The following is a 27,767-nucleotide window of genomic DNA, read 5'->3' on the forward strand; positions in this document are numbered from 1 at the left end:
CACTAAAAATATATTTGGAAGTTGAAATACGGTCCAGCTAAAATTGCGAAAATTATGAAAAGAAAAGATTAGAAAAAAACTGAGAAATTCGCTCTCATCCTAAAATCTAAAATAATAATAATAATAATAATAACAATAATAATAATAACTTTATTAAAATATTCCAAGGAAATTGTTATTTACAAGTTAAAAGTAGCAAACAGAGCTATTAAAACCTATTTACAATTCTTGTCGATTAAAATAATAATAATTATTATTATTATTTTTTTAAATTTTTTATACAGATTAAACTTTATTGAAATATTCCGAGCAAGATCGATATTTACAAGTTAAAAGTACAAAAAAGAACTTTTAAAAACCTATTTACAATTCATGCATCATCACTAAAAATATATTTGGAAGTTAAAATACGGTCCAGCTAAAATTGCGAAAATTATGAGAAGAAAAGACAAAAAAAAAAACTGAGAAATTCGTTCTCATCCTAAAATCTAAAATAAAAATAATAATAACAATAATAATAATAATAATTATTATTATTATTATTATTATTATTATAATTATAATTATAATTATAATTATAATTAATAATAAATTTATACATAGTATAAGTAAATTTTTAATTAACTAAAATCTAAAATTTATAACAAGTAAGATTTAAAAATTAAAATTACAAAAAATTGTCAAGAACTACAAATAAGACAGGAGCCCCAATTATCACTTATAAGTAGGTTTATCCTTGATTTTGCTGTCTAATCTAGATCATATATATGGTCCAAAGTACCAAAGTACCTTATAGAATGTTTCCCGTAACGTACACTGTTAAATCTGGATAATTGAAAATACTCATTCCTTAAGTAATACTTAGATAACTTAACACTAAAAATGTCACTGATATTACTAGGTACCAAAGAAAAAGTCTTGGGTTTCTGAATTAGTAATGTTGGTATGCAAAGAATTCCATAAAGAAGGACCTTGAAAGAGAACAGTGATTTTTTTGCGTTGGTTTGGCAAGTATAGGATCGGTAGTGCTCTGAATTCGAGTTACCACTTCTCAGTCATAGCAAAATTCCTCGGCCAATAGTTTTTGCTCAACAAGTTTATGACACAAAGCGTCGCGCAAAACCCGGTAGTTTGCAGCTGAGGCGTCTCTTTCTTTCCAGTGTAACAGCATTTTAAACGCCTTCTCAGAGTACTCTTCATTTTCTTTGTGGAAGCCTGTCAGTTTCGCTTCTCCAATCTTAAGCCGTCGCCCAAGAGGCTTCCATGCCTTGGCAATGCGCTGTGACAGCTCTTCCAGCTCATCATCCGTGGGAATCCCTTCTTTTACTAAAATAATAAGGATACGAATCATGTTTTATCATATGCAAATGTTATTAATACAGTGGAACCAGGTTAAGACGGACAACAAAGGGACACTCAAAAGTGTCCGTATTATCCGTATTAAGGACTGTCGCGCTAATTGTTTATACGCATCCTTACGCAATCCCGCACGTAATTGATGCCACAATGTCAAGCTACGTCGTGCACGATCGCCCGAGCATACTTAGACTAACCACATATAGCGTAAAATTAAATGCAAGGCCGATCGGACGGCTAAAATAACTTTATTGCCCAATATTTCGGTTAGACAATACACAATTTCGGTTAGACAGTATTGTCTAACCGAAATATTTGGCAATAAAATTATTTTAGCTGTCCGATCAGCCTTGCATTTAATTTTACGTTTTATTCAACATTGCTGATCCTGATCTACACAAAGATCCGGCTACACTATGCTGTTGTTTGTACAAGTGGTCCCTGCACTATTCAAGAGTAACCATATATAGGACTGGCAGTCATTAAGTTAACTTTCCCTGCAGTTGAATCTCTCTCAAATGGTAGGTGTGGCCCCTACTTTTCTTGGATAGATAAGTTTCTTCTCCAATTCTCCACAGATTGTGAAAAATTTAAAAAATATATTGCCTGTCCGTAATAAGCGGGTGTCCGTAAACCGGAGTGCCACTGTATGTTCCTATTAAATCGATTATCTTACTTGATGTTAAGCACAAGCGTTATGACACTCCAGTGCACCCTAAACTAGAGTTTTGTCAAGTTTGGTGGCTTCAGGAAAATGCCAGCAAACTGAATAGTCCCTGCAGCAGGCCCCAGAACTGTGTCTATTGTTGTTCACTGAACTGAGACATTTACTTACAGGAAATCGACTTAGTTCGCTACTACTTGAGAGACGCCTTTATTTATTGAGGGTAACCCAATCAGTGACTGAATGTCCCTGCCATGAACGGGAGCCCTCCTACTTTGGTGAAAAGTTTCACATTGAGGGTGAAGTCCTCTAGCTCTGGCCTTGTCCCTCAAACATAGATTACCTCTTCAGTGCACACTTGTGTGGTAAACGTCCTTGCCATCGAAGGAAAACGTATAGTCTCTCTGACTGAAATCAGGGACTAGTCATTTAGGGCCAGTTATTTAAACAGAGCCTAACTTAGGCCGCGGCTTAAGACAATCTGTTAACAAGTGGTTTATTTTAAGTAGATAAATAGTTTCCTGGTCTGGAATGAAAGCCATCTTGTTACCGTCAGCAGCAGACAATGTTTAGATATTACTGTTGACAAAATTAAAAATGGCTGAGAACGTGGTTTTGTTAAACACCGTCTCAACTGTCTTTTAATAACTGACCCTTAGTGATACCTGCACGGTTGGCTGATGGAGTATCTTTCACATCTGTCAGATCTGTGTGGCAAAGCAGAAGTAATGCTAAATTATTTCGTCAATTTCAATGTTACTACGGTATTATATTCACTTAATAAAACTGGTTGTCAACAAAAAATAAATCAAAATTAATCAGTGTTGTCTGAACAAAATAAGACAAAAATTTATTCCTTTTACCAACAGAAATACGTTTACAAGGTTGGGTCATGGTGATTAAGAAGATAAACTATTTTTGGAGACTAGAGCAATTAATTATTGAAGAGTAGCGTGTCAGTAAAAGTACGTGTTCGCTACTTTATAGGAAAGGAAAAAAGTTCGGGAAAGTTTTCCTGCTCACGATATAACCTACGAGTGTAGAGATTAACTCACCAGAATCTTTTTGTAACTTTGTGTCCTCGGAAAGAGCCTAAAGAGAGAAAATAAGAGACAAAATAAGCATTCCACGTGCATACAACCGTGTTCTTAAGTTGACCAATCTAATGATACATTGTTGATAGGTTAACAAGATGATCTTCATAATAAATTTTACCCAACAGTGACAGATATTAATTTTGACTCCAGAAAACACTTCCAAGTGATGATGGTGCGTATGAAAAGAACGATAATAAGGGGAAAATAATAAGGATGGTATGAGCTCAAACGTTCATTTTTTTTAATGAGAAAACAAAAAAACCAAAAACAAACAAACAATAACAACAACAACAACAAAAAAGAAAACAACGACAGCAAAAAACGTAAAATACACATCACATTAAAGTTTCCAAAATATGGGTTGCGGTCGTTCTTGTCTGACTGTCTTTGGCGTGTGCTTCCGAATCCGTGCATCGTGTAACAATAGGTCAATTTCAAATTCTAGCTTGCCTCCGAAGCTTCGGGGAAGGTAAAAAAAAAATCGTGTAAAGGTTCATACATGAACAGTGAATTTATTTTGTTTTATTCCCCTAAGCCTCGGAGCTAAATTACGATTTTAATATATCTAAATCGCTCTATTTGTCAAACAAGAATATATTTTCTCGATTTGTTTCCACTAACCTGAATCCAAGTCTTAGGTATGCGGAGGTCAGGACCTTTGGCATCCTTACAGCAGAAAGGCAAAACATTCACAGGAACATAATGAGCGCAGTCGTCGTGAAGACATTTTCTTTCTCGATGCCAGAAGCACTTTCCTGTTTCCGGGTCTACTTTGCCTGGACACATTTTGCACTGACCGGAAAGTTTCCAGGACACCGCACGCAGCCAATGACACTGTTCTCTCAGTTTTTCTAGGCTCTCCTCTAGAATTCTAAACGAGGAAAACTGGCGGTGAACATTTCCATTTTATGGGCAGTATGCAGGTTAGTTTGTTTAAAAATACATATGGTCCTCCCGCAGGGTGGTAACAAACTTTAGCTTTTTCATGCCAAGTAACTTTCATTAGGTATTCTCGTTGCTTATTCTGGAACTGTAGTCAAGATAACAGGTTACCTCTACATGTCGAAATACGTTCCACAGAGTTCTGTTGGTGTCATTGTTGCAAGTTCTCCTGGGGCCAGATTCAAGAAGCTCTCATAAGTTAAGGTATATCTTAAGTATTGTTTCTTAACAAAAGGCTATTGTTAGTCCAACAATAGACTTTTGTCAAGAAATAAGTGTATATCTTGAGTAAGGAGAGCTTCGTTAATCTACATGTTAACTCTTATTGCACTCCGCCACCATGACATTAACCGACCCACTCCCCGGAGCATAAATCGTGAACAGTCCCCAAATAGTGTCACTACATGTACTCATGCAACACTGTTTAAATGTTTGACCGAATAGTTACTTTATGTTTACCTTGACGCCTCCAAAGTAACGTTTGGCTCTCTTTCCAATGGGTTTGAACCGTCCATCGTCCAAGTGTGAACCTTGATGACAGTTTTGGAACAAGCAAAAGCGAGGCAAGTAACTTCTCCAATAATAAATCGTGCTGCGTTAGCAAAAAGGTCTGGCTTTCCAGAGCTTGTCACTGTTGCCACCCACTCGCCAAAGACAACGATGAGCCTAGTGAACAGCCCAAACGGAACGTAGCTGGTGTCGAATGTGATGTACACAGGTGCACATCCTTGGAACACTGGTCCCATCAGGTCGTCTTGTGGCTTGACTGTCAGCATACAGGGTACTAAGTAGGTCGACTTGTTAACCTCGTGCTTCCAGTCACAAAGAAGATTAAATTTTTTCATAATAAAAAGCAAGGACTCCTTGATATGACTAAGTTCCAAATGCTTACAAGCATGATCAAGAAGCTCTGCATCGAGAATTCCTTCGTTTTTAAGGGCTCTACGAAGTGAACGAATGCGTAGTGCCTCCTCTTTGTCGTCCTGGACTGTTAGTATTTTGCACAGTACATCGATAAGCCATTGTGGATCCAACACAACGAGACCATCTGGATTATCAGCACGGTCATGATAGACTACTGTGCCCCGATCATGCAAAAAGCTTAAAAGATGCTCCAGATCATCTGCAACATCATCATCTTTATGGGCAACGATTTCGGTCTTGAATTTTCGCCTTGTTGTATATTTTTCTCCTTGCTTGGCACAATCGTAGATTTTGTTTTCAACCTCGAGCCAGTTTAATGGAACTTCTACTTTTGTGTGAGGCATGTTATCTGCTATCTTTAGTATCTCTTCTCGTAACTTGACAATGTGAGGATCCTCTTGACCAGAGCGGTTATTCTCTACGGTGACAGTCCTAACAACACGTTTAATGAAGACCTTTGCATTTCCTATGAGGAAATTCGTCATAGCATCCATCTTCTTTTCAGGGTCACCGTCTACTGAGTCGGCATGAGTTCCGACCAGCACTACGTTGGGTGATATAGCGCCATTTTCGGGATCTCTTAGTGAGTGCAGCAAGTCCATCCATCTCATAATGTGATCAAGGTTTGTGTCACTGCTGTCAGCGGCTGGAATCTCAACCTCTTGATGACCTTCCTTTTTTACCCGGCATTGGGCTGCTGCTAAAAGATCTTTAGTGAGATCAAACACTAGGACATAAGCCGCCTCAGGTGACAAAAAGATAGGATGAATGGCACGATAAACAGCCTGACCAGCAAAGTCCCAAATCACCGGCCAAATTCCATCTCCAACAGCTGCTTCCTCTTTAGTGATTTGTCTCTCCACAAGATGAGCAATTTCGTCTGGTATGCTATCATTCGCCTCTGCTGGGGCATCTGGTAAGACCTGCCGAAGAGTTGAGACAATTGAGCCTTGTTTTCATTATCGGCGTGAGAACTAAGCAAGCCGATAACCGCAGGCAAAACAGCATCTACGTTAATATGAAAAGGAGCTCGAATAAACCAGTCAGCCAGCCAGCACACCGTCCAGTCAGTCAGTCAGTTAGTCAGCTAACCAGCCAGCCAGACAGCCGGGCCAGACAGCCAGTCAAAATTTTCGAGCGCATAATCACAAGCGCAAGGATAAAATCGTCCTTTACTGTATCTTGTGGTTGTGCTTACGTTTATTTATTTTTTGTTTGTCTTTATACAGGAACACCTCGTTTAAGGTGGCTACTTTAAACAAAGTCCTGGTTGAAAAATAAATTACCGGAAAAAAAAAATTTAACAGAAAATCATAACCAAATAGTACACTGATAAATGTACAAAGAGACGCTATATTAATGGGATACTAGCGCTTAAAGTGGCGTTTAGCCCGGGACTTAAGCATATCAAGGCCAATTGCTGATCTAATTTTACACGCGGTAAAGAATTATAAGTACGAGCACTATTAAACCTGAAGCTGCCCTTACACTGGTCACGATGCCTGGTGTAATTTATGTTCCTATGATTCCTACTGAAAATCTTCTAACAAGGATGTGTGTGTGTTTCTCTTTCTACCTCTTATCACCTAGGCTTTGAAGATTAACGTAAAGCTGATGCATCATTATCAGAACCAGGACTTCATGAAATAACATTACGCAGACAGGTTTCAAAGTCATATAGGGGGGTTATTGGTAGTGTTATTATTCGTATTACTTACATTTTCATGGTGTGTATGTGTGTAATGTAGCAGGAGGAAAACAACAGTAAAAGAACGCCACATTATGTTATAACGATGTCTTTCTAGTTTTCTATTTGTGTGTCATGTGACATTGGCCTTCATGGGTATACGGTGTAGGTACTAAGCAATTTGTAAAAGAAGGGCTACATTCATTCCCAACTAACGGGAACAAGTCTTACTGCCACAAAATGAACCCAAATTCCATAAAACTTTAAAAACTAGAGTATAACTTGTATAATGAAAACACTCATTATAACAATTTCATCGGGCATTGCGGCGCATTTTGCGGGCTAAAATGGAGAATTCAACATATTTTAGCCCGCTGCTCTGAGCCAATGAGAAAAGAGAAAGTAACATAGCTAGCCAATCAGAAATGGAAACCATTCAAATGCTTGCACCGTTTTATTGTTTATTCGACTGGAAACGCTGCCATCTCTAAAGAAATTGTTTTCATTTGGGATACAAAATGACTGAAAAAAACAAACGAACAAGACTCTCAGTCATCTAAACTTGACGAAGACGAGTTACAGAAACTCGAGGAAGAATCCATACCCCAAAACACGCGAAAACAAACTTCATGGAACGTGAAAAAGTTCAGTGACTGGTGCGACAAGAGACGAATCGATTGTGACCTGCATTCCGTAAGCCCAACAGAATTGAGTGGCATTTTTCGGAGATTTTATGTAGGGGTTAAAAAAAAAAAAACAGAAAAAGGATCTCACACCAAGTGCCTTGACCAGTATAAAAGTCGCCATACACCGCAAAATTACCAGTCAGCCCATTTCAAGACCCATCAACATCCAAAAAGATGGCGAGTTTATTGCAAATGTTCGAAGCTGTTGGTAATATGAAGAAATTCAAGTCCTATTACTCGGTTGACTGTCCGGACAAGCTTTAAGAAAGACAATCAAGATAAAGAATATACAACAACAATTTATTACAAGAGAAGACTCATTACAATATTAGATACCCACAATTAGCAAGGGCTATTCGAGGTGGGTAACATTGATAGCTGTTTACACGCTCAAAGGAACAGAAAATTAACAGCACAAAATTGAAATGATTCATTAAACAAAGAGAAAAAGAATTAAATAAGAAAATAAATGAATAAATAAAACACCTAAATGACTAACTATTATTTAGAAAGTTAAATGCACGCTAACTAAGTAGTGACATAAGATTGATACGAGTAACAGCATTTATATCAACATACACCTCCTCAGTCTCCGGAACCTTTAAGAGCAATTCATGCAGTTTACGCTTGAAAAGTGTTTTACGTGACTCTCGTAGTTGAGGAGGAATTTTATTCCAAATTCTCGTTCCAATTCTAGAAAAAGACAGCAGCTGTTGGTTGAGTCTTGAAAGTTGGACATGAAAATTACACGGCGCTGAAAATCTAGTGTAGTGAGAATGGATCTGGTCAGAACAAGTGAACAGTTCAGACATTTTTGGAGGAGCACAATGGTTAAAAATATCATGCATTAGAGTAGCAATATGTTTAAAATAGAGCATATTCAGAGGCAAAAGACCGGAACTGACAAGCAGAGGGGTGGCATGAGTTCTAAAAATGCATTGTCTACGGTGAATATTGCACCATAAAGCACACAGAGCAGTCCAAGAATTACCAAGGTGGCTCTTAACAGAAGGAGAATGTACGGAATACCTGGCTCGTCAATGAATCCCATAAGCGCACTGAAATTTATGCTCAGTAAACATCATTCGGAGTGTGAGGCGCTTTTTTTTCAGACTCCACTGATAGGCTGGCATTCTAAAATCTATACCGCACATTGTGTGCGGGAAATTTTCAGTTGCGGTGATCTACAACAGCAACAACATTTTATTTGAAAAACAAAAGAATGAATGAATGACTGAATGAATGTATGAAATTTTAAACTTATTGTATGTGATGAAAGTTAGCTAAACAAAAACTAAACGCCGACGCGATGTTACTGTACTCTTTGATTCCTTTAGTGAATGCCCTTTGAAATTATTGTAATAGTAATAGGGTTGATATTCTTGGACATATATATGTTTTTTTTTGCCCTTCTCAGGACTCATTTTAAAATGAGACTGAGTCAGGCCAAAGACATATTTACGCCCAAGAATACCAACTCTATTGTGATATTCTGGTAGCTTGAAATCAAACTGGAAACTGAGCTACGAGCTAACTTTTAGAAATAACTTTGGGACTGCAATGTCTATGTCTCTGTCCGACAACAGTTTCTCGAGAGTATCTCGCACTGAAACAATTTACCTTTATTCAACACGATCAAAGTCCGGGCTATCAGACGTCTGATCTTGTCCTAAAGAACAGATTTTTGGTTTTTTGGTTTTCCGACGCGTGGCTTCGGGAGTGTAGTACGATGTCCAGTAGATACATAGGAGTGAACAATAACTGATTCTTGAGATGCATTAGCCTCTACTATTCCTCTCCGTTCCTAGGCAGCCTTGTCTAAGAATAGTTTATAAACTCCTCCAGACGGGTCACCTTCGAGGGACAGATATGGACAATGTTCTGTGAGACGGCACCTTACCGAGGGATTCGAGATATTGAGCTAGTTTGAGCAATATTCCTTCAGCGGCTTGATTGTTTTTCTTTGGAAGAAACATGAGATATTACCACGTGTTGCTGCCAAATTATTCTTCATGGTTTTTGTATTTCCTTTTCAGACTTTAGAGCTTCTTTGTTGTCAATAAGTTTAAGTTTCTGTGGTCAAACCAACGGATATGTTTGCCCACGTACAAGCAACCAAACAATGCTTTCAATTATTCTATCTATGGTCCTTTGTAGTTAGTTAGCTTTTCCTCGAACGTGTTCAGGAAAGCGCTCAGTTCTAGTCAACGTGCCATCGTGTAAAGATCAAGACTATAACTCAAGTATAACGCTGTAAAATCCCTAACGCGGACACAGAAGTAAGTCTCTTTACTTTGTGCATGTTACTGTTTTTATTGCCTTTTTTGTATCGGATTTATGAAGTTTTCACTTTTGTTTCTTAAGTTTGTAATAGCTTTAATGCTTAGTCTTATTATAGTTTTCGTTGTATCTACTTCTTAGTTTTCGAAACCGCTTTATACATCGCTTTGTTACCGTACCGCTTTGTTATTGCTTCGCTACACATCGCGTCACTTCCAAGCATTGTTAACGTCTCTACCGCTTCTCTTCAATAAACTTTGTTTGGTTATGTTACCGTCGTGAACCTTTGTTGTGGCAAACCGTTTTCATAAGCGCGTATAGAAGTTCTGTTTCTTAACGTGGGATTAACGACCGTCCTGTGAGTAACGATCTGGGCTATTGTTTGTCACTGTCTTGAGTTTGAACTGGGCATGATGCAATCTGTGTGCAAGACTTTCTCTTCAGTTTCTCGACATTAGTTGGAGGTAATTCATTGTTGGTAATATGCTGGTCTTAAAACGGCACAGGTCACCGTACTTTAGGTTTTCAATGACAACTTAAGGTCCAGAGTATCTCCTGATGAGCTTGGTAGCAAATCCTTTCTCTGCATTTGTAGGACGTGGTTTCCCGACTAGGACTTGCTGTCCAGCAGTAAATTCTCTTGGTTTGGCCGTCAGGTCATAATATTATCTTTGTAATAACTTGTGAGCCTCTGGAATACATTGCATAGTAATTCTTGTTGATGGGTTCACTTGAAAGCTGAAGAGCGACTGTCTCAGGTGAGGTTACATTTCGACCAAACATAAGGAAGAATGGCGTCATGCCATCAGTTCCATCAATAGCCGAGGCGTTGTGAGAATACTCAACTGGTTATAAATAGTCCTTCCATTGCGTCTGCCATTTGGATTTAAAAGTAGCAAGGGCCGAGTTCACGTAACGGTGAACACGTTCAGTCGATCCACGAGAGAGATTTAGAATCGCGGTTTCAGCAAACAGTTAACGTGCATGAGATTCGCGTGTATGTTTTCTTGAAAAAATAGGACATAGATGAGAATGGTGCAAAATTATTCTTACAGTTGATGCTTAAACTACTCAATTTTACTGGAAATCTGAAAACAGCGAGTCCGAATCAGAGTCCAAACGTAACTCTTTCCGCAGTTGCTGATGATTAATGTCTGAAAATGGATCAAGGTCAGAAAGGAGGCAAGTCAAGATCATCAGAGTCATCGGGCTGGTTAAAAGGATGAAGTACACGAGAACTCTCCAAAAGACCGGCTTCAAACATTTCCTGTCTGGCCTGTATGGGGCAGTGGGATTTCCATAAAATTTCTCATTAAACTACTAACAGGTGAAGTTTCAACGAGGGGATTTGCACTATCCATAGACTGGCAGAATAATGAGTCAAAGGCGTTCAGTGATAAATGAAGGGTGTCGGTGACGTTCTGAAGGGCATCACGGAACTTCAAGATAGCGGTTCCTTAAGTAGAACATGGTGACAGGTACATTGTAACCAAACGTTGACGAATCAATAGTGGTTTGCTTCTTTGTCCACTGTACAAAAATATTCGTTGGTCTAAGTTGCAGAAAATGAGGAAAATTACCATCGAAGGTGTCTTTGAAGAAGGCAAATCCAAGATGCAACGTACGTATGGTTCATTGAACAAACCATGAAGAAAGTTCTCACCGGGTTAAAGTCATGTCCTGTCAGCCACACGTCGTTTCCTAATGAGCTGATAGATACGACGCTTTAAAAAAGATAAACTGCGAGTAAGTTAAGACCGCGGTCAGACTATGGTCTTGATAGGTGTAATGTGAGCATTTCGTTTCCCAGTGTGGAGGTGGGTCACTGCAGCTGGACGATCACGAAGGATGGTTCTTTATCACACGAAATTGAAAAGTTCATAGGAGGGTGGCGAAATGTGACCGTTTTGTTGCTATGGTCTGACAAAATGAAAGCTTGAACGGCAGCGTGGGGCTTTTCACCAAATAAAAGCGGCCAAGACATGTTTAGGACTTGGTTATGGAAGCCATGATATGGGATCGTCTTGAACTGGAACTGCTTTTAGGGAGGCGGTAGCATCAGCCATCTGCCTGGAATGGGCTTATCAAATTTCTTGTAATTCAACTCGGTTTTGGCTGACTGAGTGTGCTGTTCATGATCAAGGATACACAGTATGTCATAACAGGAGGAGTCAAGTGGAAGCTGTAGACGTTTGCCAGTTGATGTTACTTGACACGAAAACAGGCGAATTTCCCTAAGATTAAGACCTTAGCTTACTTTGACCTTGTTCGACCACTGTTGGAATGTGCAGCTACAGTCTGGGATTCTTAAACAGACATAACCAACAGGAAAATTGAAACGGTACGGCGGCGAGCTGCCCACTTTGTAGTCACGAATTACAATCGTATGGCGAGCGTCGGAATTTTACTACACCAGCTGGGATGGAATTCACTTCAAAGCAGAAGGAAAGCAATGGACTCTGCATGCTGTATAAGTTGCACCATGGCCTAGTGACAGCAGATGGAATGTCGCAGTTAACCCCAATTCTACAGGCCAGCAGGCATCTGAATTCTAATGGGTACGAAGTACCATAATGAAGAACTAAATATCACAAGTACTCGTTTTTCCCACGCACAACGGAATGGAACTTGTTACCCGAAGATATTGTTACCCTGTCGAGGAGGAGGAGGAGGAGGAGAAGGAGAAGGAGAAGGAGAAGGAGAAGGAGAAGGAGAAGGAGAAGGAGAAGGAGAAGGAGAAGGAGAGGGAGAGGGAGAGGGAGAGGGAGAGGGAGAGGGAGAGGAAGAAGAAGAAGAAGAAGAAGAAGAAGAAGAAGAAGAAGAAGAAGAAGAAGAAGAAGAAGAAGAAGAAGAAGAAGAAGAAGAAGAAGAATTTTCAATTTTCTTGCATTCAAGTATACGCTTGCACACTTGTGCAATCGACCATAGTTGCATTACTGGTCCTGGGTGCAAGGGGAGTGCTGGTGTCTGTTCCATAAACGACATACTTCATTTGCAGGGTGAGGATTTCCAAAGCTGTTATCTTTCCATGTTCTTTCCGAATAATTACTCCTAGATAGCGTGACCAGCAGAATTTCCTTGGGGTAACGATCACCCAAGTGACGGTAGCCAGCGAGCAAGCTCTCTGGGAAGAGGAGGGGCAGGGACGGGAGAAGGAGTGAGGGCTTGCAACGATGTCTCAAGATTGAATACCGTCCCCAATACTCCACGTGGCTCCCTGCTGTCCTAGTTGTCAGAATTTGGCCAATCAGCGCAAACGGGAAACGATAGCAAACGTGAAAAAAAAGGTACAATGTTATCAGTTACACTTCGAAAGACGGGAATCCTTGCTGACAATAAACTCTAGTTTCTCTCATCGAGTATGCCTACCGTGTGCCACAAAAATAAAAAAACATAGTGAAGGATTGTGAACACACTTAACGCCCATTGACCAAAAGTGTCAACGCCAAAAAAGTAATGGACAGAAAAAACTGTCGAACACTGGACACAGTCTGGCCAGGGAAAAAAGAAGCAGTGCAAGGAAATCGGTAAGATTTTAATTTTGCAGCCGGGTCTTCGAGAACGAGGACGCAATTGTCGATATCGGCAATATGGTTTCATTGGAACAGTCAACCCGGGTGAAATCTATGATGTTGTTGCCGTGTAGCAAACCAGACGTGAGAGTGCCAGATCAAAAGGAAAACATTGCGCTTCTTTAAAACATTGCCTAAAAAACTGGCAGGTCGTTGTTAACGCCGTCCTGAAGCACTCGGAATCGAGGCAATACATTTTGAAAGCTTTAATTTGTGGCGTAAGCAGAAATATGTCCATATTTTTTTTTCGGTAGAGCTAAACACAAGATTAAAAGTGGCCGACCTTGACTATCGATCTGAAATATCGGCAATCAAAGCGACAGACATCCCCCAATCTTCTTGCTTCTGCTATCAGGTCATCGATAATACTTTGTAATGGGCAAACAACCAACATTAAAAAACATAATTTGTTTGATGTTGATTCCTTTCAATTGCTGCGGCGGCAGCAAAAGGTTGAAATATCAAACTTGTGCCAAATCCCGTAGGTAAAACTGCAAGAACATCGCTTCCTTGACGTAAAGCATTGGCACCTTGACCTTGTTCGGGTATTAATTCCAGAGAAAATCTAGTATATTTCGAGAAATTCTCGCAAGCTTCACGAATGGAACTCCGCTTTCCACCATTTTTGTATTGTTAACACGACGCACGCGAAGAGTAATGACGTAAGGACCAAATTCAATATCCACCAATCAACATTTTGCATCGACGTTTTCGATGCAGATATTCAAATTCCCGATACATCGGTACAGGCTTTCCTTCTTCCCTCCCCCTCCCCCTCCACCCTCGAGAGCTTGCTCGCAGGCTGGAGTGACGGCCATATAGTGAGTTGATAAACGGTTGATAAAACATTGAATTACATCCATGTCATTCATTCCTTTCGCCCCAAGATCCATATTCTCCAACCAGGCACTAATAATAATACACTAATTATTTTTTGCCATTGCATGTTGGTTTGGCCATCAAGGATTTGGTCCATTTTCTGCGCGAGTGGTACGGAGCAAGGTTTATGTGCGTGTGCCAAACTATTCGTCGAAATTCAGCTAAAACTTTTAACTCGAAGTTCGGCATATAAAAACGATAATAGAGCTTATTCCACACACCATGCTTTGGGGTCATAGAGCCTTTGGAAGACGCGCCATAACTTTCACACACCTGACGGTGTTCACTTGAATGATGCATACATAAGCTTTACCGAAGTCTCAGAGGTGCCGTCCTGAGATCTCTGTGTCTTTTGCCAACCGTTTAAAAGGGTCTCTTGATTTATTATGATAAACACCTTTCAAATGTTTTGCTAGCTCAAACAAAAGACAAAGTACAATCTCTTCCAGCAAAAAATCTCTTAATTGTGGCAACATAATGTGGCTCTAGATCCCCGAGATATGCACCCTTTGCATAAGTGCAATAAATGTAGATTTCTACGCGCCAATGCTAGCTGTGCCTATGTGGAGAGCTGAGATGCAATCAAGGCTGTGTTGTGTGAGCCCCACACAAAATTTGCAATGCAAAGATTCTGATTATCTCCATAACAAATCACCAGGAATTATTTTAAAAGTTATTCCAAAAAATTATATATTAAAAACTGAACTGAGTAGGAAATAAGCATTTTTATAGAATTTATAACCAGTTGATTTTTGACATAGCATGGCTCTGTTAAAAGTATTTTATACTTTGAGCTACATACCACAGCCATATCCTGACTTTGTTGCTGTTCTCTTGTTTTATAGTGTGGTTACAAGGTTTACCCACAACGACAAAAGCCCCTCCTGCCTCACAAAAGTGGGTCAAAAACAAGCAGGCAGGAGGGGGGCCTAGATTCCTGTAAATGGGTTCTCCTCGTTAAGCATATTTTTGTGGATGAGGCTGTGGCAGCAATAACAACAGGCCTGACAAATGTTGAAGAAGGAGGGGAGATAGAAATACTGATTTGTTGGAAAATATTAGTTAAAGTGCATTTGTATGTGCAAGATGGGGAAACTACAGGAAGAATACGGAAGTCGTTTTACTTTTCTCCTCCATTCCATCTTTCCCAGTGCCCTCTGCTAAATTACCCTGGGCCATTATGTGCATGCTGAGGACAAGGCAGTACCATTACAGTACCTGTCAGGGATATTATAATGATATAATTCTTGTTATTAGAGAATCAAGAGAGTCTCTGAGTTGTGCCACATATGACTTGGCAGGGCCTTAGCCAGTAAAATTGTCGGAATGTCCATGGTTAAATTCTTTTCATTGGTATTTACTTTCCTCCTTAGAAAAAAAAACACACTAAAAAAACTTAGGCAAGTGCCTCAGTTTGCCTCAAAGCAGCTATGGCCCTCCATGGGGTTTTCACCAAGCTCCCGTAAGTAAGATATAATCCTAAGTATTGTTTCATAACAATGGGCTTTTATTAAGAACCAATATTTCGGGTACATTATAGGTGAGAAGGGCTCTATGAATCCTCCCCATGATATGCTCAGTTATGGATGCAAATTAAATCAACAAATTAAAATTTGTTTTTGTGATTTGTTTCTAGGTGGATGGAGGAACAAAGAAGAAAAAGATGTAGAGTGTTGTCATGAAATAAAATAGTATTAACCTGAAACATTTTGACAGCTTTTTCTCCTTTCAAATTTACTTTTTTGTCTTGGTAACAAGAACAAATTAAACGTTCCCAGGCTTAGACAAAATGAATTGCAACCAAGGATTTTTCAATTTACAGTCACAAAAAATCCTCTGATACCCCTCAGGATCTGAGAATTATATTATAATTATTATTATGTTCTGCTAGCAATACATGAACATAAATATACTTTTCCATTTACTTTTGCACTTTGGCAATCACAGGATTTATATCACCACAGAATCAAATTTTCAGGTGAACCCTGCAAGAGTGTGACTGCAAGACAATTTTAAGGACCAACATTTATTGTTCCATTTCACCTTTCTTGGTACAGGCATTACCAATTACTATACTGAAATGTAAACTACAGTATTCTATCAAGCTCTATGGCACCTTTTCTAGCCACGCTTTATGTTTTACAAAATTAAATAAAAAGTCAGAACGAAATGCAATGACATGACAAGCTCACTCCATATTTTTTCAGTCTTAGCTGAAAGGGCGCTTTCATTGACACCTCGCATTACAGGCTCGACTTAACTATTGGCCCTTGAGTAACCGACTTAAAATACTATGATACATGTATGTAGGTACATTCGGTTAAAGAAAGAAAACACACAACTTAAGCCCGGGCCAAACATGTAGGAGTTGATGAGAATTGACACATGCGAGTATTCTCATCAATTTGGGCCAAACGAGAACGAGAGTTGTCGATTTAGTCCGTCAGGAGTGACGCGTTCATTTCATTATACGTTAGAGAAAACGCTCGCCGACTCTCGTGACAAATTTGAGCACGTTCAAAGTCGAGGAGAGCGCAAGACTTTCAGGCCAAACGAGAGCGAGAGTTTGAACTCTCTCACAAACTCCATGAACAGGATAAACTCTCTTCGATTGACCCGTGATAAAATTAAAATAAAACTAAAAGGGCAGACTTACGAGAAGACAAAGCGAACTCCGACCATTTTCATTTTGGCAATGTGCTCTTTTACGGCTTTAGAGTTGCAAACACGACAAAGACAAAGATATGGCACGAAATAAAAAAAATCGTATGTACTTTCCTCGCGCTTGTCCGCCATCTTGAATTTGGCTGCAGAGAAAATTGTTATGAAATGCGATCCAATGTTTTGGTCGATGACGTTTCGTGACGTAGAACAATTATTTTCGTTTCTTCCAGAACTGGTATCCTCCCGAACTGATAAGAAGGCTGAATCTTGGTCAAGTTTCAGTCGTTATTCATTTTCTCCGAGCAAGAATTTTATTTTGTTTGTCCCGGTCTATTTCACTGCTATTCATTGACAAGTGCTTTGAATATTTTTCATAACGTGAAGAAGTGCACCCTAAAACTGCTGCGAGCCTCCTTAAGTATTTCTACGTTCAAATGTCGCAACCAGGAGTGTGCAATCGCTGCAGATTCCATTTTTCAAAACCACCAAAGGCCGACGCTCTTTTCACAAACGAGTTGCCAAACGCTAGAACGATCTGGATACCAAACAATGTGAATTCTTTTAACCGCATATTTCGAGTTCATTATGGCATATTTTATGGTAAAAAAAATTTAAAAACAATATTTTATGTTATTCTCTTTTTGTAAGTTTAAATATTATTTTAAACACGTAAATTTACTGTATTTACCAGCGTCTTCTAAGGGGAAACTTACTGTGAACTAGGCGGCAAAATCGTCAGTTGGCGGTACATTTTGAGAGGCCTACTAACGAGAAGAGTTTGAAATAATGCGTGAATGCATGAATAGTTCTACCGAGGTAGAAAAAAAAATGATGAAAAAAAACCCTACACAAATAAAAATTGACCTATACTCAGAAATCGCTAGCACTTATAAACAAAACTAGTCCAACCTCTGTTATCTCGGTCTCATCCGATACTGAGTGTGGCTCAGAGCTCGCAGAGGGTTCTGAAAGATAAAAACAAGATAAATGAAGGTTACAAATGTGGGTAGAACTCTGTTTTACTATGTTTCCCTAGCCTCATTTCTTGAAACCGGTAGTCTTCCTTCTTGTTGACTGCTGACAGCATTCGCAGGTCTTCAGCTGTGGCTTACTGTTTGCTATCGAAAACAATTGTGTCAACTTCCGTTCTTTGGAATCCAATTCACCATCAATCCCAGACGTATCAGGTACACCCTGATTACTAAGTAAACTTACAAAAGTGGGCTTTGCAAAAAATTGAAAGTTGAAAATAACCGCTAAAATAGCACCCTGTAAATTCTATCTAAAAAAATTTAGTACAATCCTTCAAAATTGATGATATAGCTATGATAACAACAACAACAACAACAACGACAACGACAAAAGAATGAGAATGATAACAATTAACATGCATGTATGCATGTTGACCCCAACGGAGAGCTGTTGTTTAGTCTATTGTTCTTTCCTAAGAACAAAAGACAAAAAGAAAAACTATCTGGAATTGCATGTGGCCGTCATTAAAAGTGCAGTGCTGGCACCTGAACCACAAATCTCGTTAGAAGCTCGGTCATAAGTTACTTATGAATCAACTAATAGTTGGTAATGAATGGAGCAGTTTTCAATTGAGTGTCGAATGTAATTTTGCGTTTTCTTTTTAACTGCATTACTAAAGTGTGATTGGTTCAGAAAAGACGCGTCACTTTCTCAACCAATGAGAAGCAAAACTTAAATTAATCGTGACTCGCTCGCGCACATTTTCTTGCGCTTTACGCCGGCTGTATGTATTTGCTTCATGCAAATTTCCCTAGTTGCTAATAAGTAAACTGATAGTTGTGACGTTGCACCTATTGATATTAATCAATATTTAAAACTACTTATCTCGAAACCTCTTTTGCACAGAATATGTGTCACTGATTACCATCCGATCAAATAGCATGCAGCCTCAGAAAACTGAGGGCATAAAGTAGAATGTAAGGTCAAACATACCAGATGAATTGCGATAGGTCTACGTCTTCGCTCGATTACCTACAAGACTATCGAATACCTGTTTCTGGGTCGCCTTGTTGCGTTGACTGTCTAGCCACTGATTCTGACAGCAATGCTTTACCAATGTACTCAGCACATTTGTGATGGTATGGCGTAGTTTCTTTTTGCATGATAGAAGTCTTCCAAGGTTGAGTTCCAGGATTTTTCAGAGGCTCACACATCTGAACTCCGTCTGTACTTGCTTCGTCATCCCTGAACTGCTCACCCTTAAGAGATCTCCCTACACTCGTCTTCCCCACACGGTCCTGGCCAATCAACAAAACTTTCACGCGCCTGTCAAGTGTTTTACCAGTTGCTTTTGCCTTCAGGTAAGCTGCTATGGCTTTTGGTCCTCTAACCTCAACATAAGCAGGTATTTGTTCTACGAAAATAGAATGTTCTATTAACAAAGTGCTACCAGACTCTTCTATACAAAGCGTAAATAATAATGAATAATAGATGCTGGGGAAAGCCCAAATGAGAGAAAGTAAAAGCCTAGAAAATCTGAGGTTTCAACTGAATCGTAAAGATAATGTCCATCACTCAAAGACGATTGTTCCCAAATCAACTTGTGATCTCTCTCTCTTATAGAGTAACGGCCACGGACGAAATCAACGAACTCTTTTCTTTCGACTAATATATTATTTTTCACGTTACCCCAATACCATGTTTCCACCGGTCGCGTAGCTCTACTGATCAGTGATCACTATATAATAATTATAATAAAGCACACACAACGGGTTAGACATGCTGCATTATTGAATCAGTGATGTAAGATTCCAGAGGCCAGATTCACAAAGAAATATCCCATTTCCTGGTTTGTTGCTTACATTTGTTGATGACATGTTCGATGGAGATATGGCCGCGTTAGTCCAATTTCACAGCTTTCGCCTCTCACTTGAGGAACAGAAACTAGATGGCGGCCAAATGTTTGACAGATTTGGATAGACGATGGATGGAACTTCTACAGTGTAGAAGAGACTGTGAGTACGAGCCACTTTTGCAATTTATTCCTTTGGACTTGGGCTAAATTGCATGCTGTGATACCTGCTCAAAGTAGATCTCGACAAACTTTGCGCCTTCAGATTTATTACAGTAATTAAAGTTTATGACTGCAATTCACTTCATCATAAACGTGAAGGTTCATCGTTTATAACTAGCAAATTAGGAGGTTTTGAATGATCCGTATTCTCCAGAACTAACAGCTGCAAGTGTTGCAAAATTCACGAACTCGCCAGTGGGTCTCAAGCACAGGCCGAAAAGTTTAATTTTTCCTTTCGCTTTTCATATTTGTTACCTACTTGACAAGAGAAGTTAATGGACAAATTATCAGCGAAATTACTCTTAAAGGGTTAATTCCTTAGGTAACCTACTTGGTAGGGTAGGCGACTGCTCTTCGTGTGTTTGACTACTGTTCCCTACAGCTGGAGGTGATGCAGGTACCATTCCACTAAAAACTGGGAACGGTTCAAGTGCGTCCAAAAGTAATAAGTCATCATCCAAACAAAGATGAGAAGATGGTGGACGCTTTGTTGCTCTTTTCACTGGACTTTCTGTAGGGACAGAGGAATTGCTTTAAAAAACAAACTTAATAACAACGATCAGGTGATGAACTTGGTAAAGGTAGCAAAATTGCTGCATGGTTCATAAACAAGGTTCATGTGACAAACATCCCGCACACTGCTATGATTTCAATGTCAATGTGTTGTATTACTGGTACATGCACAATGGAATAAATGTGATTTAGCCTAGTAAATGAATGAGAATGATGTGATAGGCTAAATCGCATGTTGCGATGAGTGCTCAAGAAGATAAACTTTTTGCCCTAACAACAACAATTTTATTTTTACAAATTCAGAAAAAAAGTTACTTGTCCGCAAATAGCAACAAAGCTGGTTGAGGCGAGAAAAGACGAGTACGAGAACATAATGGAAAATTATAAATTACAATAAATTACAAAACATGCTGGAAAAAAATGGAAAAGAAAAAAAAGAAACTTTAGTTTTACAAAATAACGCAGATTTAGATAAGGATATGCAACAAAATTAAAGTAAATTAAATGTAATTGTTATTATCATTAATATTATAATAGAAAAGAGATGAAAAAGGGAAAGGAGAATCATTATACTAATAAAAGAGAAGGACATAGGTGATAATTTTTTCCTTTGGTCAATTATCGTTTCCACTTCAATATAGGAGTCTGCAGTTTCAAGTACATGAAATAACTTTCCTTTTAGGGATTCTTTAATACATTTTTTTGCACTTTTTTTTTTTAGAGTTGCAGGTATCCTGTTCCAAATTTTGACCCGAGCACACGAGAAAGCATTTCGTGTGGCATTAATGCGAGATTCCTGCCCTCAGTTTTATTACAGTAATTAAAGCTTATGACTGCACCTAATCATAAACGTGAAGGTTCATCGTTTCTAACTAGCGAATTAGGAGGTTTTAAATGATCTGTATTCTCCAGAACTAACAGCTGCAAGTCTTGAAAAATTAACCACTCGCCAGGGGGTTTCGAGCACAGCCCAGGGTGCAAACAGTTTGGATCACAAAATTTTAAAACAAAATTTAATTTTTCCGTACCTATTTCATATTTGTTACCTACTTGACAAGAGAAGTTGATGGACAAATTATCAGCGAAATTACTCTTAAAGGGTTAATTCCTTAGGTAACCTACTTGGTAGGGTAGGCGACTGCTCTTCGTGTGTTTGACTACTGTTCCCTACAGCTGGAGGTGATGCAGGTACCATTCCACTAAAAACTGGGAACGGTTCAAGTGCGTCCAAAAGTAATAGGTCATCATCCAAACAAAGATGAGAAGATGGTGGACGCTTTGTTGCTCTTTTCACTGGACTTTCTGTAGGGACAGAGGAATTGTTTTAAAAAACAAACTTAATAACGACGATCAGGTGATGAACTTGGTAAAGGTAGCAAAATTGCTGCATGGTTCATAAACAAGGTTCATGTGACAAACATCCCGCACACTGCTATGATTTCAATGTCAATGTGTTGTATTACTGGTACATGCACAATGGAATAAATGTGATTTAGCCTAGTGAATGAATGAAAATGTTGTGATAGGCTAAATCGCATGTTGCGATGAGTGCTCAAGAAGATAAACTTTTTGCCCTAACAACAACAACAATTTTATTTTTACAAATTCAGAAAAAAAGTTACTTGTCCGCAAATAGCCACAAAGCTAGCTGAGGCGAGAAAAGACGGGTACGAGAACATAATGGAAAATTATAAATTACAATAAATTACAAAACATGCTGGAAAAAAATGGAAAAGAAAAAAAAGAAACTTTACTTTTACAAAATAACGCAGATTTAGATAAGGGTATGCAACAAAATTAAAGTAAATTAAATGTAATTGTTATTATCATTAATATTATAATAGAAAAGAGATGAAAAAGGGAAAGGAGAATCATTATACTAATAAAAGAGAAGGACATAGGTGATAATTTTTTCCTTTGGCCAATTATCGTTTCCACTTCAATATAGGAGTCTGCAGTTTCAAGTACATGAAATAACTTTCCTTTTAGGGATTCTTTAATACATTTTTTTGCCCTTTTTTTTTTTTTTTAGAGTTGCAGGTATCCTGTTCCAAATTTTGACCCGAGCACACGAGAAAGCATTTCGTGTGGCATTAATGCGAGATTCCTGCCCTCAGTTTTATTACAGTAATTAAAGCTTATGACTGCACCTAATCATAAACGTGAAGGTTCATCGTTTCTAACTAGCGAATTAGGAGGTTTTGAATGATCTGTATTCTCCAGAACTAACAGCTGCAAGTCTTGAAAAATTAACCACTCGCCAGGGGGTTTCGAGCACAGCCCAGGGTGCAAACAGTTTGGATCACAAAATTTTAAAACAAAATTTAATTTTTCCGTACCTGTTTCATATTTGTTACCTACTTGACAAGAGAAGTTGATGGACAAATTATCAGCGAAATTACTCTTAAAGGGTTAATTCCTTAGGTAACCTATTTGGTAGGGTAGGCGACTGCTCTTCGTGTGTTTGACTACTGTTCCCTACAGCTGGAGGTGATGCAGGTACCATTCCACTAAAAACTGGGAACGGTTCAAGTGCGTCCAAAAGTAATAAGTCATCATCCAAACAAAGATGAGAAGATGGTGGACGCTCTGTTGCTCTTTTCACTGGACTTTCTGTAGGGACAGAGGAATTGTTTTAAAAAACAAACTTAATAACGACGATCAGGTGATGAACTTGGTAAAGGTAGCAAAATTGCTGCATGGTTCATAAACAAGGTTCATGTGACAAACATCCCACACACTGCTATGATTTCAATGTCAATGTGTTGTATTACTGGTACATGCACAATGGAATAAATGTGATTTAGCCTAGTGAATGAATGAAAATGTTGTGATAGGCTAAATCGCATGTTGCGATGAGTGCTCAAGAAGATAAACTTTTTGCCCTAACAACAACAACAATTTTATTTTTACAAATTCAGAAAAAAAGTTACTTGTCCGCAAATAGCCACAAAGCTAGCTGAGGCGAGAAAAGACGAGTACGAGAACATAATGGAAAATTATAAATTACAATAAATTACAAAACATGCTGGAAAAAAATGGAAAAGAAAAAAAAGAAACTTTACTTTTACAAAATAACGCAGATTTAGATAAGGGTATGCAACAAAATTAAAGTAAATTAAATGTAATTGTTATTATCATTAATATTATAATAGAAAAGAGATGAAAAAGGGAAAGGAGAATCATTATACTAATAAAAGAGAAGGACATAGGTGATAATTTTTTCCTTTGGTCAATTATCGTTTCCACTTCAATATAGGAGTCTGCAGTTTCAAGTACATGAAATAACTTTCCTTTTAGGGATTCTTTAATACATTTTTTTGCACTTTTTTTTTTAGAGTTGCAGGTATCCTGTTCCAAATTTTGACCCCAGCACGCGAGAAAGCATTTCGTGTGGCATTAATGCGAGATTCCTGCCCTCAGTTTTATTACAGTAATTAAAGCTTATGACTGCACCTAATCATAAACGTGAAGGTTCATCGTTTCTAACTAGCGAATTAGGAGGTTTTGAATGATCTGTATTCTCCAGAACTAACAGCTGCAAGTCTTGAAAAATTAACCACTCGCCAGGGGGTTTCGAGCACAGCCCAGGGTGCAAACAGTTTGGATCACAAAATTTTAAAACAAAATTTAATTTTTCCGTACCTGTTTCATATTTGTTACCTACTTGACAAGAGAAGTTGATGGACAAATTATCAGCGAAATTACTCTTAAAGGGTTAATTCCTTAGGTAACCTATTTGGTAGGGTAGGCGACTGCTCTTCGTGTGTTTGACTACTGTTCCCTACAGCTGGAGGTGATGCAGGTACCATTCCACTAAAAACTGGGAACGGTTCAAGTGCGTCCAAAAGTAATAAGTCATCATCCAAACAAAGATGAGAAGATGGTGGACGCTCTGTTGCTCTTTTCACTGGACTTTCTGTAGGGACAGAGGAATTGTTTTAAAAAACAAACTTAATAACGACGATCAGGTGATGAACTTGGTAAAGGTAGCAAAATTGCTGCATGGTTCATAAACAAGGTTCATGTGACAAACATCCCACACACTGCTATGATTTCAATGTCAATGTGTTGTATTACTGGTACATGCACAATGGAATAAATGTGATTTAGCCTAGTGAATGAATGAAAATGTTGTGATAGGCTAAATCGCATGTTGCGATGAGTGCTCAAGAAGATAAACTTTTTGCCCTAACAACAACAACAATTTTATTTTTACAAATTCAGAAAAAAAGTTACTTGTCCGCAAATAGCCACAAAGCTAGCTGAGGCGAGAAAAGACGAGTACGAGAACATAATGGAAAATTATAAATTACAATAAATTACAAAACATGCTGGAAAAAAATGGAAAAGAAAAAAAAGAAACTTTACTTTTACAAAATAACGCAGATTTAGATAAGGGTATGCAACAAAATTAAAGTAAATTAAATGTAATTGTTATTATCATTAATATTATAATAGAAAAGAGATGAAAAAGGGAAAGGAGAATCATTATACTAATAAAAGAGAAGGACATAGGTGATAATTTTTTCCTTTGGTCAATTATCGTTTCCACTTCAATATAGGAGTCTGCAGTTTCAAGTACATGAAATAACTTTCCTTTTAGGGATTCTTTAATACATTTTTTTGCACTTTTTTTTTTAGAGTTGCAGGTATCCTGTTCCAAATTTTGACCCCAGCACGCGAGAAAGCATTTCGTGTGGCATTAATGCGAGATTCCTGCCCTCAGTTTTATTACAGTAATTAAAGCTTATGACTGCACCTAATCATAAACGTGAAGGTTCATCGTTTCTAACCAGCGAATTAGGAGGTTTTGAATGATCTGTATTCTCCAGAACTAACAGCTGCAAGTCTTGAAAAATTAACCACTCGCCAGGGGGTTTCCAGCACAGCCCAGGGTGCAAACAGTTTGGATCACAAAATTTTAAAACAAAATTTAATTTTTCCGTACCTTTTTCATATTTGTTACCTACTTGACAAGAGAAGTTGATGGAAGAATTATCAGCGAAATTACTCTTAAAGGGTTAATTCCTTAGGTTACCTACTTGGTAGGGTAGGCGACTGCTCTTCGTGTGTTTGACTACTGTTCCCTACAGCTGGAGGTGATGCAGGTACCATTCCACTAAATAACGGGAACGGTACAAGTAGGTCCCAATCTGATAGTTCATCATCTCCAAAATAATCAGGAGATGGTGAACGCTCTTTTGCTCTCTTCACTGGACTTTCTGTAGGGACAGAGGAATTGTTTTAAAAAACAAAATTAATAACGACGATCGGGTGCTGAACTTGGTGAAGGTAGCAGAATTGCTGCATGGTTCATAAACAAGGTTCATGTGACAAACATCCCGCAAACTGCTTGGATTTTAATGTCAATGTGTTGTATTACTGGTATATGCACAATAGAATAAATGTGATTTAGCCTGGTGAATGAATGAGAATGATGTGATAGGCTAAATTGCATGTTGCAATGAGTGTTCCAGGAGATAAATTTTTTGCCCTCATTTTTATTACAGTAATTAAAGCTTATGACTGCAATTCACCTCATCATAAACGTGAAGGTTCATCGTTGATAACTAGCAAATTAGGAGGTTTTGAATGATCTGTATTCTCCAGAACTAACAGCTGCAAGTCTTGAAAAATTAACGATCTGGCCAGTGGGTTTCGAGCACAGCCAAGGGTGCGAAAAGTTTGGATGAAAAAATTTCAAGAAAATTTAATTTTTCCGTTCATATTTCATATTTGTTACCTACTCGACAAGAGAAGTTGATGTAAGAGTTATCAGCGAAATCGCTCTTAAAGGGTTAATTCCTTAAGTTACCTACTTGGTAGGGTGGGTGACTGCTCTTCGTGTGTTTGACTACTGTTCCCTACAGCTGGAGGTGATGCAGATACCATTCCACTAAAGAACGGGAACGGTTCCAAAAATGCTAGTTCACAATCCAAACAAAGACCAGAAGATGGTGGATGCTTTTTTGCTCTCTTCACTGGACTTTCTGTAGGGACAGAGGAATTGTTTTAAAAAACAAAATTAATAACGACGATCAGGTGATGAACTTGGTGAAGGTAGCAGAATTGCTGCATGGTTCATAAACAAGGTTCATGTGACAAACATCCCGCACACTGCTAGGATTTCAATGTCAATGTGTTGTATTACTGGTATATGCACAATGGAATAAATGTGATTTAGCCTAGTGAATGAATGAGAATGATGTGTTTTTCAGAGAGTGCCACAGGCATACTCGGAGAGGAAATCCGAGTGCTCCTATCAGGAGTCGAACCTAAGACCTTCTGATTACTAGTTCGGATGTTCTGCCACAGAACATAGCAGCCTGTGTCACTCACTGAATAACACATACTATCACATAATATTAATTTTCCATCACGAATAGTATGTTTGTACAAAAACTCAGCAGTCCTACATATAGAGGAAAGACTATTATTACAGCTTAGTATGCATACAAAGGAATAGGGTCCTAAAACGGGCAGCATAATTATGCTTTGAACGGCCTGTTGAAGCTGCTGCATTCATTTGAAGATTGTTGGGTGGTACCCTGTGCTCCTACTAAGCCCATCGACTTTTGTTTGCTAATTTGGGGAGTTGGGAGTTGTGGTCTCATCCCAGGCTGTGGAGCCATGGTAGGTGCTTGTGGCCCTTGCTGTCTCGGAGGGACTTATAAACAAACAACTCAAAATTAAATTTCATATTTAGTAATAAACCCCTTCAGGTGGCCACATATCAGGGAATAATGCCCGAGGCTGAGAGATTGTCAGCAAAACGAACAGTTGGCCAATAAGCGAAACTTTGAGGTAACTCTCTTACTGTGAAATTTCCAGGACAATCTTTCAGCCAAGGGGATTATTATCTGATATACACTATGCCAGCAAGTGAGAAAGGGGTTTGTTTAGTTTATAACCCTATGATTAATTGCCCTTGACCAAGGAAAAGACAAAACAGCCAGTGATTATCATGGCATAATTGCCGACAAATGAATACAAACTGACTAATTTTATTTAGTTGATGTCATTGTTACTCTGATTAGAATAGAACCATTAGGACCAAACAATGTGATGTTCTTTTTTTTTTCTTACTGAAAAAAATGGATGATGGATATCACGTCAAACGACTGTTATCACCTGATAACTGTTGTCCAATTTTGTACCATGTGACATGTTTCATCCGATGAAAGTCTGTGGAAATTAATTGGAGTTATGTTGCAAGCGGGTATAAAAATTTTCCTGGCTCGGAAGTACAGTATGTCCAACAAAGATCTGTTATCCAACTGACAGATCAAGAAAACATCTTCAGTGAAATCCTAATGAAAAGGAGACTGCAGTGGGTTGGGCATGTGCTCCAAATGAGTATTATGCTATAACCAGAGTGGTTCTTTGATGGAGCCTGGATCCCAAAAAAAAGAAATGGGCACTGTAATATTCAGTGATACAACTAAAGATATTCT

General features: G+C 38.5%; 1 protein-coding gene across 1 annotated transcript; it reads right to left on the minus strand.

The window, feature by feature from the left end:
• Positions 1-579: 579 nt before the first annotated feature.
• LOC146459501 (uncharacterized) lies at positions 580-26,945 on the minus strand. Its single transcript, XM_085089531.1, has 11 exons — positions 26,861-26,945; positions 26,133-26,303; positions 21,429-21,612; positions 20,129-20,304; positions 18,775-19,137; positions 17,661-17,716; positions 4,519-5,906; positions 3,739-3,988; positions 3,076-3,112; positions 2,686-2,727; positions 580-1,326 (listed from the first exon to the last, which is right to left on the minus strand). The coding sequence occupies exons 1-11, from the start codon at positions 26,943-26,945 to the stop codon at positions 1,052-1,054; spliced, it is 3,027 nt and encodes a 1,008-aa protein (XP_084945657.1). The 3' UTR covers positions 580-1,051.
• Positions 26,946-27,767: the final 822 nt, after the last annotated feature.

The sequence above is a fragment of the Pavona decussata genome, unplaced genomic scaffold (assembly GCF_977016875.1).
Source record: "Pavona decussata unplaced genomic scaffold, jaPavDecu1.1 SCAFFOLD_219, whole genome shotgun sequence".
In the NCBI taxonomy this organism is placed as follows: Eukaryota; Metazoa; Cnidaria; class Anthozoa; order Scleractinia; family Agariciidae; genus Pavona; species Pavona decussata.